Here is an 18,678-nt window from a genome sequence, read left to right as displayed (position 1 = left end):
TGAGAAGTTACTTTAGCATTTGTTGCAAAGCTGGTCTGGTGGTGCTAATTTCTCTTAACTTTTGGCTGCTTTTGATTTCTCCATCAAATCTAAATGAAAGCCTTGCTGGGTAGAATATTCTTGGTTGTAGTTTCTTCCTTTTTGTCACTTTAAATATATGATGCCACTCCATTTTGTGCTGCAGAATGTCTGCTGAGAAATCAGCTGATAACCTTATGGGAGTTTATTTGTATATTGTTTGTTACTTTTCCCTTGTTGCTTTCAATATTTTTTCTTTGTCTTTAATTTTTATCATTTTTATTACTGTGTGTCTCAGCATGTTTCTCCTTAGATTTATCCTAACTGGGACTTTCTTCACTTTCTGGACTTTGGTGACTATTTCCTTTCCCATGTTGAGGAATTTTTTAGCTATTATCTCTTCCAATATTTTCTCAGGTCCTTTCTCTCTCTCTTTTCCCTCTGGGGCCCCTATAATGTGAATGTTGGTGCATTTGACATTGCCTCAGAGGTCTCTTAGACTGTCTTCAGTTGTTTTCATTCTTTTTTCTTTATTCTGCTCTGAGGCAGTGATTTCCACTATTCCAAATCACTTATCCATTCTTCTGCTTCAGTTATTCTGCTATAGATTCCTCCTATTATTTTTTTCATTTCAATAATTGTATTGCTCATCTCTGTTTGTTTGTTTGTTCTTTAGTTCTTCTAGGTCTTTGTTAACCATATCTTTCATCTTATCAATCCTTGCCGCCATTCTTTTTCCAAATTATTGCATTATCTTCACTATCATTATTCTGATTTCTTTTTTTGGCAGGTTGCTTATCTCTACTTCACTTAGTTGTTCTTCTGGTGTTTTATCTTGTTTCTTCATCTGAGACATATTCCTCTGCCATCTCATTTTGTCTAACTTTCTGTAATTGCAGTTTCCATTTTGCAGGCTGCAGGATTGTAGTTCTTCTTGCTTCTGCCATCTGCCCTCTGGTGGATGAGGCTGTCTAAGAGGCTTGTGAACACTTCATGATGGGAGGGAATCCTCTGGTGGGTGAAGCTGGGTATTGTCCCTCTGATTGGCAGGACCATGCTCAGTAAAACTTTAAGCAACCTGTCTGTTGATGAGTGGGCCTGTGTTCCCACCCTGTTGGTTGTCTGGCCTGTGGCTTCTCAGCACTAGAGGCTACAGGCTGTTGGGTGAGGCTAATGGTGGCCTCTGGGAGGGCTCACACCAATGAGTACACCCCAGAACTGCTACTGCCAGTGTCTTTGTTCCTGTAGTGAGCCACAGCCACCCCTCATCTCTTCAGGAGACCCTGCAATAGTAGCAGTACATTTGGCCCAGTCTCTTATGGGGTCATTGCTTCTTTTTTCACCTGAGTTCTGGTGCCCATGGGATTTTGTATGTGCCCTCTGGACTGGAGTCTGTGTTTCCCTAGTCCCTTGGATTTCCTATAAAGAAAACATGCAGGCTTTCAAAGCCAGATTCTCTGGGGGCTTCTCCTTCTGTTGCTGGATCCTCAGGCTGGGAAACCTGATATGGCACTCTGGACTTTCATTCCTGTGGGAGGGCCTCTGTGGTACATTTGCTCTCCAATCCACGGGTGGCCCTGTGGCTGGTATGGGATGTGATCTTATTGTGATTGCACCCCACCTACCATTTTGTTATGGCTTCTTCTTTATCTTTGGCTGTAAGGTATCTTTTTTGGTAGGTCTTACATTTTTCTGTTGATGGTTGTTCAGCAGTTAGTTGTGATTTTGGGGTTTCTATACAAAGGGATGGGCCCATGTTTTTCTACTCCACCATCTTTAGCTCAAGATCTCCCTAGGTCTGTTTCTGAGCTCTGTTTCTAATCCTTGGTGTGGGGTAGGCCAAACTGGAGTACTCCCACTGGGAGAGAAGCCACTAAGTTTTCCTCCTTTGGAGCTGTTCATCTATGAGTGTACTCTGTTGTGTCACTTTTCACCCATTGTGCTGGTTGACAAATTACGCTGTTGTTGGAACAACTCTCAGCCCCACCTTAACTGTGGGTATGCCAGCAATTAGCCCTAGTGTCTCTCAGGCATTGTTTTCATGAGGCCACCCATGCAGATCCACCAAATTCAGGTCCCAGGACTGCAGTAACTGTGTACCCGGACCTGCTGTAAGAACTACGAAAGCGGCTCAGATTCTGGACAAATCCACACATGTGTGTGCCCACAAACTCCACAGCTGCTAAAGCTAGATCCATCTCAGCTGCATGAGCACTCATCCATTTGAACATTCCTGAGCTTACAAAGTCAGTAGCAGGAGTGTGAATCCATGGTTCCTGCAGCTGTGAGGAGAGATTTCAGCTCTTCTTTCTCAGTTGCACAGCACTTAGGGCTCAGATGTGGTTTGAGCTCCACCTCTGTGTCTGTTCTGCCCACTGGTATCTGCTCCTGAGGCTGCCCTGGAGTCTGCTCAGGCAGGAGGGTGTGGAGGCTTTGATGGGCAATGCACACAAGCCTATCATGGCCAGTGGGGCTGGAGGAGGCTTTGGTGGGAGGGGCACACAAGCCTGCTTAGGCAGGTACCCCTTCTAGTGCCCATGGAGGCAGGGCCCAGTACGTGCGGAAGAGGGTGCAATGGCTATCCCTCTTGTGTGCCACTCAACATTGGCTCCCTACTTCTATGGCAGCATGGGCTTCTTCCACACACTTTCCCAGTGTGGAGCTCCTTACTCCCATCCCTTCAGGCTGTGTCTTTGCAGCCAACAGCTGTCCCTTCCCTTGGTCCACTCCCAAACTCCATGTTCTAGCACCTGCCCCTTTCACACCAGCAGACACATGACTCAACCTGGGGCACTCAGGGCTGCAGCACAGATCATTGATGTAGGTCTTACTCTGTTCTTCCTGCCACAAACCAGTGTCTATTCTCTCCTCCAAGCTCCCAAATCTCCCTCTCTGTCCCAGCTGATCTCCCCACCAGTGAGGGGGCTTTCCTGAGTGTGAGAACCTCTCCTCTCCTCCAACTCCCCACCTGGAGTGCAGATCCTGTCCCATTTCCTCTTTTCTTTTTTCTTTTTTTTCTTTCTTTCATCCTACTTAGTTGCACAGTGGTTCTTCTTGTTGTCTTAGGTGTCCAAAGTCCTCTCCTAGTGTTTAGCAAGAACCCTTTGAGAATAGTTCCATTTGTAGATGTATTCTTCATGTACTTGTAGGGAGAGGTAAACTCCTCATCCTCCTACTCTGCCATCTTCCCTTATTCTATTCTTCTGGACTTTAACTATTATAGCTTCTAGGTTGCCAGTAACTTGTGTATCTAAATATGTCAGTAATTTGTGTATATATATTGTGCAGTCTCTTTAAACATAGATTTTTTTATCTGTTTATATTCTCTTAACTTGTTTGTAAACATTTTAATATTCTCTATTACAGATCTTCAAAAACATTGCTTATTTCTCATATGAAAAGCAGTAAGGCATAAAGCTTTGTGTTAAATATTTTCTGTTTTCTCCCTCAGATCCACCCTTGATTTAAGTGTTTGTGCCCCTAAACAACTGAACTTCATTGATTTTATTGGTTGGTTTCTTTGTTTTGTGGGTTCCATTTGCATTTGAAGAGGGTATTTATAGTCAGTTCTGTAAAAATGTGATATGTGTGTTTCTAATTTCTAACATCCCATGTAAAATGATGCAATTATAATAACAGGGCTAATGGGAAAAATGGATTTGGGGGTGTTTAACACTCAAACTCTTACCAGTAATATGTTAAGAAAATAAGATAAAACCTAATGATAATGGTAGCACAGATTTTTACTGTTAATAAGTGAATAAATGGTACAGTAAATACAGCTATTTCTCTTGAAAGAGACTCAAAGTTTGCTTCTGCATGTGGACATGAAAGAGTTACACATTGGAAATTATTGTGAAGTTGGAGAAAGAGAGTTCTATGACATGGGAGAGAAAATTGTAATATCAGATTTAGGTAACATGCTTCATATCACACATGATGAATTAAGCACAGTCAACCCTCTGTATCTGTGGGTTCCATGTCCACAAACTTATTCAACCACCAATCAAAAAAAAATTTTTTTATATATTTCCAAATATTTCCCCAAAGCAAAACTTGAATTTGCCCTTGCACTGGCAGCTATTTACATATAATTTATAATTTATTAGTTATTATAAGTAATCTAGAGATGATTTAAAGTATATGTGATGGATGTGCATAGATAAGATGCAAATACTATACTATTTTATATGAAGGACTTGAATTTTGGTATCCACGGGGGATCCAGGAACCAATCCGCTGTAGACTCTTAGGGGTAACTGTAGCTAGTAGACACTTGAAATATATGTGCATGTTTGTTTGTGTATCCCTGCACTGCTCTGTTCACTAGTTTTTCTTGTGAGTAACAGGAAATTATAAACATACAAAAAATGAAAGTTTTCTTACAAATAAGAAAAACCAAATTTTTTTCCACTAATATTCTCTACTATATCAATTGCATTGGGACAAATTCCCATTTTCGAAACATGTATGGTATTCACCTGGCTCTTTCCTTGTGTTATTATAAGCCACATATTCTCTGTTCCTATACTGCGGGCAACTGATCTTTCAAGGAAAGCTTCTCAGTCCTACCATTGTAAAGGGTGTTAAAGCTGCTTCTCAGTCCCAAGCATCCCTCATCTCTTGCTGCTTCTGTATTAGGGAGTAAGGTCTCACAATCATCTCTCTTTTTTTTTTTTTTGTTACTGTACATTATATTCCAATGACTTTTTTTTTTTTTACTTTTTTTTTTTTTTTAGTTTTTACAATAAACTGCATATATTTAGAGTGTACAATTTGGTATCCCAATCTCCCAATTCATCCCCCCCAACCCTCCCCACTTTCCTCACTTGGAGTCCATATGCCTGTTCTCTACATCTGTGTCTCTGTTTCTGCCTTACAAACTGGTTGATTTGTACCATTTTTCTATAGTCCACATATATGTGTTAATATACAATATTTGTTTTCCTCTTTCTGACTCACTTCACTCTGTATGACAGTCTCTAGGTCCATCCATGTCTCTAAAAATGTCCCAGTTTCATTTCTTTTCACAGCTGAGTAATATTCCATTGTATGTATGTACCACATCTTCTTTATCCATTCATCTGCTGATGGACATCCAGGTTGCTTCCATGTCCTGGCTAATGTAAATAGTGCTGCAATGAATATTGGAGTGCATGTGTCTTTTTGAATTATGGTGTTCTCTGGGTATATGTCCAGTAGTGGGGTTGCTGGGTCATACAGTAGTTCTATTTTTAGTTTTGCAAGGAACCTCCATACTGTTTTCCATAGTGGCTGTATCAATTTACATTCCCACCATCATTGCAAGAGCATTCCTTTTTCTCCACACCCTCTCCAGCATTTACTGTTTGTCAATTTTCTGATGATGACCATTCTAACTGGTGTGAGGTGATACCTCACTGTCATTTTGATTTGCATTTCTCTAATAATTAGTGATGTTGAGCAGCTTTTCATGTGCCTCTTGGCCATCTGTATGTCTTCTTTGGAGAAATGCCTATTTAGGTCTTCTGCCCATTTTTTCTTTAGGTTTTTTGTTTGTTTGATATTGAGCTGGATAAATTGTTTAAATATTTTGGAGATTAATCCTTTGTCTGTTGATTCATTTGCAAATATTTTCTCCCATTCTAAGTGTTGTCTTTTCATCATGCTAATAGTTTCCTTTGCTGTGCAGAAGCTTTGAAGTTTCATTAGGTCCTACTTATTTATTTTTGTTTTCATGTCCACTATTCTAGGGGATGGATTAAAAAAGATCTTGCTGTTATTTACGTCAAAGAGTGTTCTTCCTATGTTTTCCTCTAGGAGTTTTATACTGTCTGGCCTTACTTTTAGGTCTTTTATCCATTTTGAATTTAGTTTTGTGTATGGTGTTAGGGAGTGTTCTAATTTCATTCTTTTACATGTAGCTGTCCAGTTTTCCCAGCACCACTTATTGAAGAGGCTGCCTTTTCTCCATTTTATATCCTTGCCTCCTTTGTCATAGATTAGTTGAGTGTAGTTTATCTCTGGACTTTCTATCCTGTTCCATTGATCTGTATTTCTGTTTTTGCGACAGTACCATACTGTCTTGATCACTGTAGCCTTGTAGTATAGCCTGAAGTCAGGAAGCCTGATTCCACCAACTCCTTCTTTCCTTCTCAAGGTTGCTTCGGCTATTCGGGGTCTTTACCGTTTCCATACAAATCATAAAATTTCTTGTTCTAGTTCTGTGAAAAATGCCATTTTTAGTAATCTGATTGGGATTGCATTGAATTCATAAATTGCTTTTGGTAATATAGTCATTTTCACAATGTTGATTCTTCCAATCCAAGAACATGGTATGTCCCTCCATCTGTTTGTGTCTTTTTTGACTTCCTTCATTAGTGTCTTATAGTTTTCTGAGTACAGGTCTTTTACCTCCTTGGTGAGGTTTATTCCTAGGTATTTTATTCTTTTGGTTGCAATGGTGAATGGGATTGTTTCCTTAATTTCTCTTTCTGATTTTTCATTGTTGGTGTATAGAAATCCAAGAGATTTCTGTGTGTTAATTTTGTATCCTGCAACTTTACCAGATTCATTGATTATCTCGAGGAGTTTTCTGGTGGCATCTTTAGGATGTTCTATGTATAGTAACATGTCATATGCAAACAGTGACAGTTTTACTTCTTCTTTTCCAATTTGGATTTCTTTTATTTCTTTTCCTTCTCTGATTGCTGTGGCAAGGACTTACAAAACTATGTTGAATAGTAGTGGCGAGAGTGAACATCCTTGTCTTCTTCCTGATCTTAGCAGGAATGCTTTCAGTTTTTCACCATTGAGAATGATGTTTGCTGTGGGTTGTCATATATGGCCTTTACTATATTGAGGTAGGTTCCCTCAATGCCCACCTTCCAGAGAGTTTTTATCATAAATTGGTGTTGAATTTTGTCAAAAGCTTTTTCTGCATCTATTGACATGATCATGTGGTTTTTATCCTTCGGTTTGTTAATATGGTTTATCACATTGATTGATTTGCATATATTGAAGATTCCTTGCATTCCAGGGAGAAAGCCCACTTGATCATGGTGTATGATGCTTTTAATGTGTTGTTGGATTCTGTTGGCTAGTATTTTGTTGAGGATTTTTGTGTCTGAATTCATCAGTGATATTGGTCTGTAGTTTTCTTTTTTTGTAGTATCTTTGTCTGGTTTTCGTATCAGGGTGATGGTGGCTTAATAAAATGAGTTTGGGAGTGTTCCATCCTCTGCAATGTTTTGGAAGAGCTTGAGAGGAACGGGCGTTAGCTTTTCTCCAAATGTTTGATAAAATTCACCTGTGAATCCATCTGGTCCTGGGCTTTTGTTTGTTGGGAGATTTTTAATCACAGTTTCAATTTCATTACTTGTGATTGGTCTGTTCAGATTTTCTATGTCTTCCTGATTCAGTCTTGGAAGGTTATACCTTTCTAAGAATCTGTCCATTTCATCCAGGTCATCCATTTTATTCACATACAGTTGCTTGTCGTAATCTTTTATGGAGCTTTTTATTTCTGTGGTGCCTATTGTCACTGCTCCTGTTTCATTTCTAATTTTATCGATTTGAGTCTTCTCCCTCTTTTTCTTGACAAATCTTGCTAGAGGTTGACCAATATTACCTACCTTCTCAAAGAACCAGTTTTTGGTTGTGTTGATTTTTGCTATTGTTTTCTTTGTTTCTATTTCATTTATTTCTGCTCTGATCTTTATGATTTCTCTCTGTCTACTAACTTTGCATTTTGTTTGCTCTTCTTTCTCTTGTTTCTTTAGGTGTAAGTTTATTGTTTATTTGGAATGGTTCTTGTTTCCTGAAGTAGGATTGTATCACTATAAACTTCCCTCTTAGAATTGCCTTTGCTGCATCCCATAGGTTTTGGATCATTGTGTTTTCATTGTCATTTGTCTCTAGGTATTTTTTTAATTTCCTCTTTGATTTCTTCAGTGATCTGTTGGTTATTTAGTAGTGTATTATTTAGCCGCCATGTGTTTGTGTTTTTTACAGTTTTTTTTTTTTTTTTTCCTGTAATTGATTTCTAATCTCATAGCATTGTGGTCAGAAAAGATGCTTTATATAATTTCAATTTTCTTGAATTCACCAAGGCTTGATTTATGACCCAAAATGTGATCTATCCTGGAGAAGGTCCCATGTCCACTTGAAAAGAATGTGTAATCTGCTGTTTTTGGATGTAATGTTCTATAGATATCTATTAAATTAAGCTGATTTACTGTGTCATTTAAAGCTTGTGTTTCCTTATTAATTTTCTGTCTGGATGATCTGTCCATTGGTGTAAGTGGGTTGTTAAATTCCTCCCCCACTATGATTGTGTTACTGTCGATTTCCTCCTTCATAGTTAGCATTTGCCTTATGTATTGAGGTGCTCCTATATTGGGTGCATATATATTTATAATTGTTATCTCTTCTTCTTGGATTGATCCCTTGATCTTTAGGTAGTGTCCTTTCTTGTCCCTTGTAACATTTTTTATTTTAAAGTCTATTTTATCTGATATGAGTATCACTACTCCAGCTTTCTTTTGATTTCCATTTGCATAGAATATCTTTTTCCATCCCCTCACTTTCCATCTGTATATGTCCCTAGGTCTGAAGTGGGTCTCTTGTAGACAGCATATATATGGGTCTTGTTTTTGTATCCATGCAGCCAGTTTGTGTCTTTTGGTTGGTGCATTGAGTCCATTTACATTCAAGGTGATTATCGATATGTATGTTCCTATCACCAATTTCTTAATTGTTTTGTGTTTGTTTCTGTAGGTCCTTTTCTTCTCTTATATTTCCCGCTTAAAGAAGTTCCTTTAGCATTTGTTGTAGTGCTAGTTTGGTGGTGCTGAATTCTCTTAGCTGTTGCTTGTCTGTAAAGCTTTTTATTTCTCCATTGAATCTGTATGAGATCTCTCTGGGTAGAGTATTCTTGGTTGTAGGTTCTTCCCTGCCATCACTTGAAATATATCATGCCACTCCCTTCTGGCTTGCAGGGTTTCTGCTGAGAAATCAGCTGTTAACCTGATGGGGGTTCCCTTGTATGTTATTTGTCATTTTTCCCTTGTTGCTTTTAATAACTTTTTTCTGTCTTTGTTTTTTGTCAATTTGACTACCATATGTCTTGGTGTGTTTCTCCTTGGGTTTCTGCTGCCTGGTACTCTCTGTGCTTCCTGGACTTGGGTAGCTATTTCCTTTCCCATGTTAGGGAAATTTTCAACTATAATCTCTTCCAGTATTTTCTCAGGTCCTTTCTCTCTCTCTTCTCCTTCTGGGGCCCCTATAATGCGAATGTTGGTGCATTTAACTTTATCCCAGAGGTCTCTTAGGCTGTCTTCAGTTCTTTTCATTCTTGTCTCTTTATTCTTTCCAACATCAGTGATTATCACCATTCTGTATTCCAGATCACTTATCCTTCTGCCTCAGTTAATCTGCTGTTGGTTCCTTCTAGTGTATTTTTCATTTCAGTTATTGTGTTGCATATCTCTGTTTGTTTGTTCTTTAATTCTTCTAGGTCTTTGGTAAACTTTTCTTGCAACTTTTCAATCTTTGCATCCAGTTTTTTTTCAAAGTCCTGGATCATCTTCACCATCATTATTCTGAATTCTTTTTCTGTAAGGGTGCCTATCTCCTCTTCATTTAGTTGTTTTTCTGGGGTTTTATCTTGTCTCTTCATCTGGTACAAAGTCTTTTGTCTTTTCATTTTCTGTGTCTTTCTGTGACTGTGATTTTCAGTTCCACGTGATGAAATAGTGCTGATACTGCTTGGTTCTGCTGTCTGTCCTCTTGTGGAGGAAGCTGTCTAGGAGGCTCCTGGGTGCTTCTTGATGAGAGGGACTGATGTTGGCTTGGGCTGGGTGGGTGGCACTCAGTAAATCTTTAATCCGATTTGGTGGGTGGAGCTCAGTGACACTTTAATCTGCTTTTCTGCCAATGGGTGGGGCTGTGTTCCCACCCTGCTTGTCATTTGGCCTGAAGCAACCCAGCACTGGAGCTTATAGGCTCTTTTGTGGTGCTAATGGTGGACTCTGGAAGGGCTCATGCCCATGAGCACTTCTCAGAACCCCTGCTCCCAGTGCCCCATCTCCTCAGTGAGCCACAGCTGCCCCCCACCTCTGCAGGCAACCCTCCAACACCAGAAGGTCGGTCTGGTTCAGTCTCCTATGGGGTCACTGCTCCTTCCCCCTGGGTCCTGGTGAGCACAAGTTTTTGTGTGCCCTCCAAGAGTGGAGTCTCCATTTTCCCCAGTCCTGTGGAGGTCTTGCAATCAAATCCTGCTGGCTTTCAAATTCTGATTTTCTGGGGATTCCTTTTCCTGTTGCTGGGCCCCCAGGTTAGGAAGCCTGATGTGTTGCTCAGAACCCTCAGGACTTCTGCAGTATAACTGTTCTCCAGCTTGTGAGTCACCTACCCAGCATTTATGGGATTTGATTTTAACACGATTGTGCCCCTCCTACCATCCCATTGTGGCTTCTCTTTGTCTCTGGATATGGAGTGTCTTTTTTGATGAGTTCTAGTGTCTTTCTGTGGATGTTTGTTCAGCAGTTAGTTGTAATTCTGGTGCTCTTGCAAGAGGGAGTATGCACACGTCCCCCTACTCCACCATCTTGACTGCCATCTTCACAATCATCTCTAATTAGTTCTCCCTAGTCCTTCCATCATGTCTTTAATCAATTTCTTCATAAACCTCTAAAATTAACACATCCAATTGTGCTGTTTCCATAAGGAATACTTACTAATACAGATTTAATATGACTTAAGGTAGCTCTGGTTTTAATATTAACTTTTTCAATAACCAGCTGTATACCTGCAAAAATTATTTTGTCATTCTGAAATTTCATTTCCTCATCTATATGATGGAAATTATGATAGAACCTATCTGATAGGATTGTTTAAAGTTTTAAAAGAGATATATAGAAGTGAAGTTTTTAATGTAGTGCCTAGCACATAGCATGTCTCAAGAATTTTCAATATTATATAGTACACTTTCTTTACAGAATCTAATTCAGACTAAATACACATATATACAACACTACTGTTTATGAGAACTTTTATCTTAGTTTTGAAAGCAATTTCACATTATGCTGGTAATGGACACTATTTCTTATTGCATTATTGCTTAAGGATACCTTCAATTGTACTTTGATCTTGTATTCTTTTTCACAGTGAAATGTGTCATCATTGACCAAGTCCAGAAGTCATAAATTTGAAAATCATCCCTGATGGCATATCCAAAATTACAAACACTGTCAATTCTATTTCCTTGATTTTATTTTAACTACTCTTCTATATATGCCCATTTGCTAGTATTAGCATATGCCCACATCAAGTCTTACCTACACAGCTAAATAGTACCTTAACTATTCTTTCTTCCAGTCTTATCAAAGAAATTATTTGGCATATCGTGTGAAAATAAAATTTTATAGTGTGAAACTATTGACTAATTATTAATAATTCATTCATACCTTTACTTTTTTCTCAGCTTTATTGAGACCAAACAATATGAAAGTTTAAGCCAGACAATGTGATTATTTGATATACATATATATTGAAAAATGATTACAATAAAATTATTTTTAAAAGATAATTATGTGAGATACATAAACCTTTATGATAAGAAAATTTGTGATGACTTTCAATTGTGTCCAGGATAAATTCCAAACTTTTAGTATGCATGGCCCCAAAAGTTATTTTTCCTTCAGAACTTTTTCACAATATAAGCATGCAATTATCTTTGTATAGGATGTTCTGAGCCCCATCACCCTCCCTCCCCAGTAATTGCATGTATTCATTTAGTAGATATCTATGAAAAATCATCTAATTTTCTAAAACTCAGTTTAATGTTAAACTAAATATTTTTAGTGAATTATCTTCTGTCTTCCCCTCTGACAAGCTTTAATGGGTTTGCATAAAATTATGCTTTTTAAAATCTTTCTTCTTTGGGGTAATCTCCAGAAAAGTTTCATTAACTAGATTTTGCTCCATACATTCCTTTCTCTCTTATTTGTAGGGGGAAGTTAAAGGTGAAAATTTGTGCAGCAGAATCTTTTAGGTAACTGATACTTTCTGAATATGAACAATATGGAATATAAATATCAGTCTTCATTTCAGATTTGTCTTCACCAGACTGACTGTGGACTCAGTGTGTGATAGGGATAAAGACAAGTGTAAAAACTAGGGATAGAGTTAGCAGTGTTTGATGGGTTAGATTTAGGGTGTGAAGGAAAGAGAATGAATAACAGTAGTTCCTGGACTTGCAGTGTGATTATTTCAGAAGGTGGTATTTATATTTCCTGAGAGGGAGTAAAATGGGATATGAACATGTTATAAATCATATTAATCCAGCGTTATTTTGGCTTGTCTTTTATGTAATCTATGTTTGTGGTACTACTCCTTTTTCTTCTCCAAAACTCCAAAATATTTCTGACCCTTTATTTCTTATTCTCATAAACTTAAGTTTTATGTGGAGATCCTGCTATTTGTCATTTACCTTTAAGAGCTCTGCTTCTCAAACTTTATTATGTACACAAATCAGCTCAGAAGATTGCTATAATGCAGAATCTGAACCAATAATATGAGGCAGCATGAGGCAGGGCCTGAAATTCTTCATTTCCTACAAACATCCAAAATACTGATGCAATTGATTCAGGTGTATTGGAGTAATAAGGTATCAGATCAAAATGCATTACTCCAAATTTTTGTATGTTGGGGACCTAAATATGTAGTATTGTGTCTAAATAATTTCAGGCAACAGGCAGGAGATAAGGGGCTCCAGAGGAAATGCTGAAACTCAAAATTTATTTCATAAAGAATTTTGTGTGTCCACATAATTGTCTGTTCCCATTAAAACAGCCTGTGTGAAATGAACTAAAAATCCTTTACCAAGCTACGTAAATCTGACCATAAATATATTTGGGAAGATATGAGTTACCTAGGTGTATTTGCTAACAGTTTCTGCTCTCTGAGCAATTTATCAAAAGCTTACTTCAAATGGCCATGTTCAGCCATACTGAGTAAACTGTGTATAACAAAGACCTCCTGCCTGTCCAGCAAAGAATCACACTAGGCTGAAGTCAGTATCTGTGGGCACAAAGGGAAAAAAAGACTCAAGCTAAGCAGTTTAGTGCAAAGTAAGATAAAGCCTAGTATAGTCAGTTTAATTAAAAGAAGTTATTTAATTAACTGCACATTGTGTTTTAAAAATTATAACACCTGTGAGCTAACATGATTTTCCCTTATTACTGCATTGTGTTTTACATGAAATACCTTATTTATTGCTTACAATCATTTAAAGTAGGCATTATAATTTTCACCAGTTTATAATTAACTGCCTAAGATGACACCTCTAGTAAGTGGTAGAGTCCAGAATGTAATCCACGTATACTTGACTCCAAAGCACACACTTTATACTTCTACTTTGTATCCTCTCTTTTCTTCAAATTTGTATTTGTCACCTCCTATACATATGCTACATAACAAGAGCTTATAAAATAGAAACTGATCTAAAAAATTTTAAATATGGAATCTTGGTTAGCAATGGTGAGAGTGTGTGGACATTAAAAATTATCTTTGCATTTATTTTGTCTCATTCATTACCATTGGATCTGTCTTGTCTTCCCTAAACAGATGTCATGGGTTTCAAGTAAATTATTCTTATAAAATCGTTTAAATACTATTGTAAGGAAATATATATTTAGATTTTCTATCCTTACAGCACAGATTCACAGAAAGTAAGGCTGTGACTATTTTGTGACTCAAATCACTAGATGCACACAAGTTTATACTGGTATATTTACATATAAAATTAATTCTATATAATGCTAAACTGTCTTGAACTAAATACTCTGAATCTTCATTATAAAATGGAGAAAAATAAGAAGTTCACATCTGTATTTGCAAATAATTCATTAATGAAATAATTTTGTTGATTATTTTGTATCTTTTCCTGTTTGCTATAGGTCATATTAAAGGTCAGGTGACTAAGGTGACATAGATATCACTTTTTTTATCAGTTTGGCCAAATTTTAATTCTCTGACTAAATACTGCTAGTTAGAAAGCAGGCAAACCTATATATCATAATTTCTTAATTATTAATAGGCTCAGAAAATCTAAATAATTCTATATTCTATTTGTAAAAAAATGAATGTATGAGAGTCAATGACAAATCACTTTGATGATCTCTTTCTATGAAATGCATTCATTTCCAAATCTGTCTAAAACCTTGAAATTCAAGATATGAATAAATATTACCAAAAATAGCATTTCAATGAATAAAACTTATACTTTTATTTTATATACACAAATACACATGTGTATCATGTGCTTGTTTGAAAAGGTAGAACTATGGATGTGTTCTACCTTCTGAGATATTATTAGTTTTTTTTTTTTTTTTTTTTGTGGTGTAGAGATTTATTTATTTTATACCAGTAAGCACATGGTCAGCATAAAGCCAGATATCTTGAAGTGGCTTCAGTTGTTCAGGGACAGGGCTACATCCCATAACCTGGTCACACACCAGGAGTCCATCTTAGGAATTTCTTAAACCACAGGTATGACATGGCTGCACAGAGTCCATACCTTGGGTTGAAAGAAAGTGAACACCATCAGGGTCTGAGGGAAGTGCAGAGGGAGCAGGAGTGGTTGGGCCCTGGCTCACCAGGTGATGATGTACTGCATGTGCTCGTTCCTCAGGGTGACTCTGGTTTGCCCTCCCATAGGTCCTCCAGGGACTGTGCTCTCTGTGGATACAGTGGGCTCTGTCCTCACCGTGGCTTGTGCCTTAGTGACCAATCAGCCAGCCCCTTGGTGTTGCCCCCTTAGCGCATGTCAGGCACACTTCTGCTCCACCAGCACACATGCTGGGTAGAAGTGGCAGGGAGGTGTCCAGGGTTAGGAAGGTAGAACAGGGTATTTACAGAAACTCCTTGGCCTTTGGGGGTGGGCTGGTCACCACGTACTGAAGTCGGCATCTATGAAGATGGGCTCTGTGCCTGTGAGCCTGGCCATGGCCTCCAGGTCTTGGTAATGCCAGTGGTTCCTCTCCAGATTATTCTCAGGAATGAAGGGCTTTCTGGTCTCTGTCAGCCTCACCATCCCGATTAGGTCCACTTCTCCCTCGATCTGGCCTTTACTCCGCGTGTCTGGGTTCACTTTCTTGTGGGGCACAAACCCTCTGTTTACCAGGATGGTGATTCCCAGGTCAGTACAGTGGAAGGGAGTAACCACGTAGGCACCACTCTCAGGTGCTGACGAGAGCCGGCCAGCCTCCCGGGCCTCCCGGGCTGGGTCCACCATGGTCCGCGGCATCATGTACAGCTCCTTGGAGTGGTCAAAGTGCCCCTTGACCTTCACTGGCCTGTACTCCAGGTTCTTCAGTTCCATCGGGTCTGCGGGCAGCGGGATGGCTCGGCCATAACTCGAGACTCCAGCTCTGCGATCAGCTGTAGCTTCCACTTCCGACGCTGGACCTGCCACGTCCCTAGGCCAAAGGCAGTCACAGGAATGAGGAGCAAAAACCACTGGAGGAAGGAGTCATCTTCTGTTTGTGCAGTAGTTGCTTCTGCTGAAGCCTGTTGGGCCTCCAGGCCAATCCTGGGCACGGGATGATCCCAAGGGCGCTCCTCCCGATGGTGCGGGCAGGCGCCTGTGGAGACGCGAGGGTCCGGCTGAGCTTGTCCAGCCCGGGCGAGCACCCCCAGCCCAGCCGCCCCCTGCACCCGGCCACCCCACTCACCTGCCCCGCCCGCAGCCCCAGCCACTTTGCCACCACCGCTGCCCTATTATTAGTTTTAAACTGCTTTTTTTGTGTGTATAAGTGTCTTTTGCTCTGTCCATTGAAAGCATAAGCTATTCTTCTTCCTTTGCATTTTGTTGGAAAACATTGCCCTATAATTGTATATCCTAAGACTAATTTTAACAACTAGACTTCCTATTGATTATGCTTTTCTGCTCCCCCCAAAGATACTTAACTATATTTGATTATGATTCATTTTGAAGCTATTCCCTTAGATGGTCATCCTCAGTAGCAACACTTTCTCCAAAAAAATATTTACAAAATGCTTCCAATCACCAGGGAATGATAAAATAATAAAATATCTCTATAACCTCTGTGAAAAATAACTACATAGATTGAGAAGTATATATCAGACAAAAAATATGTAGAAAATTAAACAATGTTGTCTTCCTATTCATGTTTATATACATAGGAGAAGTTAGAACCCTATGTTACAATGGCAGTTTCTTCCTTTGTAGTAGAGTGGATGTCTTAAAATCTAGGTATCATTCTGTCATTTTTTCACTGCACAGATTGTACTTGCATTCCTATTTTGTGTTAGGCAGTGTGTGAGGAACTGGCCATACATGGGTATCAGTAAGTTCAGGATGCTTTAGCAAGAATACTACAGAATGGGTGGTTTAAATAACAAACATTCATTTTTCACAGTTCTGGAGGCTGGGTGCCAGCATAGTCGGCTTCTTGGCAAGAGTCCTCTTGCTGTTTTACAAACAACCACTTTCTTGCTGTATTCTCACATGATGGAGAGATCTTATGTTTCTTTCCACTTATAAGGACACTAATCCAACCATAGGGGCTCCACCCCCAGGATCTCTTTCAAATCCACTTATCACCCAAAGGCCTCACCTCTGAGTACCATTATCTGGCAAATTGGGGCTTCAACACATGAAATGATGTGGAGGGATGAAAATACTCAATCTATGGAAATGGGTCAGAAAAAACCAAGCACCCACCCTTGTGAGATTTATAGATTAAAGAGTGAGGCAGGCATTCAACAAATAACCTCACGTATGTGTACATGTGAAATTACTACTGGGGTAATTGCAGAAAGAAGAATTTTTGATGACCTGGAAGCATAGTTTGAAAGACTTGACATTTTCAGGGGATCACAGAAAATGTGCCCTAAAGAGACTGATCTAAAATGTTCAATATGAAGCAAAGATAGAAAAATATCTAAGAAAAAGTTGTGTGTACTAGGAAGGAAAGGGTCTTTCCAAGCAGGGAATTCACTCTGACATAAGATATATGTGGAAGAAGTAAGGGAAAAATTATTACAAGGTCTGAAAGAAGATTATTGAAAGAATCTGTGGGACAGTTGACAAATTAAACTCTTGGTCTTAATTTTCTCACAATGGATCAATGGCAATGAGAAGAAAGACCTTACAAAGTTGAGATGAATTATATGGTCTTAAGCAACTCAAACTTGATCAGTCTTACTGTCCTCACACTTCTACAGAAAATAGGTAAATAATGTTATATCCCAAAGCCTTGGGCTATATATATTTCAGAATTCAATTTTATTTTGCTTTGTTCTACATATAGGTGTACAAAATAGCCCCAGTATGGTCTTTGGCAGCAAAACCTATTTATATCTTTTACTGAAATGAATGAATTTTCAAATCAGTCTATAAGTTTTGAGATGTAAATTCAGGTGATGTTTACTTCCTAGAGAGCAGTGGAAAAGATCTTAAATTTAGGAAATGTTTGTATTTCAGCATAATGTTTAAGAAGTTATATACCTGTAGTAAGACTTACACAGTCTTTCTCTCTAGGAAATAGCAGGAATCAACTGGGATAATGTACATAAAAGCACATTCAAAGTTTTAAGGAGCTAATATAATTGGAATTAATTTTGGGATAAAATGGGCTTTCAGTTAAAGCTTTGTTGTCAAGATGCTACTCTAAGATCATTATAAAGCATTTTTAATCACTTCCCTATAAACAATCATGCTTAATCATGAATTCAGACTAGTCCTAAATAAAGGAAAATCTTTTTTCCCTTTAGGACATGTACCTCCCCCCAAGAGAGGATCAGAAACCATAGTACAATTTAAGGTGTGATTCTATAGATTAGTTTATACACATTGTACTCATACATTTCTTTTATATTCTAGAAAAATATTATAATATCATATGATGCATTTCATCCCTATTTTATGTCTTTATAAACAGTGACAATAAACAGTGAGTACTTCTTGTCCTTTTTACTGTATATTACAAGTGCTCTTTTGCTTCTTCAGAATTTTTTCAAAAATTTTTTTATGGTGGTAAAAGTCATATAAAATAAAACATGCTATTTAACCATATTTAATTGTACATTTCAGTGGCACTAATTATATTCATTTTGTTGTGCAACTTTCACCATCATCCATCTCCTGAATTTTTCACCTTCCTAAACTGAAACTCTGTCCCCTTTAAACACTAACTCCCCATTCCTCCTGCCCATCCTCCTCCCCCTCCCCCCAGCCCTGACATCTACCATTGTACTTTCTAACTCTATGAGTTTGGCTATTCTGTGTACCTCATATAATTTTTAATATAAAATTATGATACTGGAAGCTGGTCATAATTGGTATATCAGAACTTCCTCTTTTCATTCCTTCAGTTAGCTGTATTTTTATGTCCCAAACACTGAAACCTGTAAATAACTGTTTCAGTCCTCAGGCTACAAAAAATTGATAAGGAAAAGCTTTCTCAAAATTATAGAATTTTGTGCCACATAAACAGTTTACAAGGCTCTTGGGACCTACTGCTACCACATTTTGTTAATTATAGGGTTGATTAAATCTAGATCTCCAAAGGTTGTATGTGCTTATTCAAATCATCATTTTTTCATCCCACAGCAGCCTTTGACCTATAATATACTGACCTTTATAATGGGTGT

At 38.3% G+C, this 18,678-nt stretch overlaps 1 protein-coding gene across 1 annotated transcript; it reads right to left on the bottom strand.

Annotated features, from left to right (window-relative positions):
- Positions 1-14,508: 14,508 nt before the first annotated feature.
- Positions 14,509-15,515, bottom strand: LOC130835886 (surfeit locus protein 1-like). Its single transcript, XM_057707764.1, has 3 exons — positions 14,959-15,515; positions 14,658-14,739; positions 14,509-14,578 (listed from the first exon to the last, which is right to left on the bottom strand). The coding sequence occupies exons 1-3, from the start codon at positions 15,380-15,382 to the stop codon at positions 14,509-14,511; spliced, it is 576 nt and encodes a 191-aa protein (XP_057563747.1). The 5' UTR covers positions 15,383-15,515.
- Positions 15,516-18,678: the final 3,163 nt, after the last annotated feature.

Source organism: Hippopotamus amphibius, chromosome 14, assembly GCF_030028045.1.
Source record: "Hippopotamus amphibius kiboko isolate mHipAmp2 chromosome 14, mHipAmp2.hap2, whole genome shotgun sequence".
Classification (NCBI taxonomy): Eukaryota; Metazoa; Chordata; class Mammalia; order Artiodactyla; family Hippopotamidae; genus Hippopotamus; species Hippopotamus amphibius.
Note: the sequence above shows the minus strand (reverse complement) of the source record. Positions and strands in the feature narration are given on the sequence as shown.

What these genes read in the sequence shown, in the direction of transcription:
- LOC130835886 (XM_057707764.1), bottom strand. Translation starts at nt 15,382, where the DNA reads ATGGAACTGAAGAACCTGGAGTACAGGCCAGTGAAGGTCAAGGGGCAC. An exon ending in CTTCATAGATGCCGACTTCA is followed by an intron (nt 14,740 to 14,958) that starts GTACGTGGTGAC and finishes CTGTATCCACAG; the next exon opens with AGAGCACAGTCCCTGGAGGA. An exon ending in ATGCAGTACATCATCACCTG is followed by an intron (nt 14,579 to 14,657) that starts GTGAGCCAGGGC and finishes TTTCAACCCAAG; the next exon opens with GTATGGACTCTGTGCAGCCA.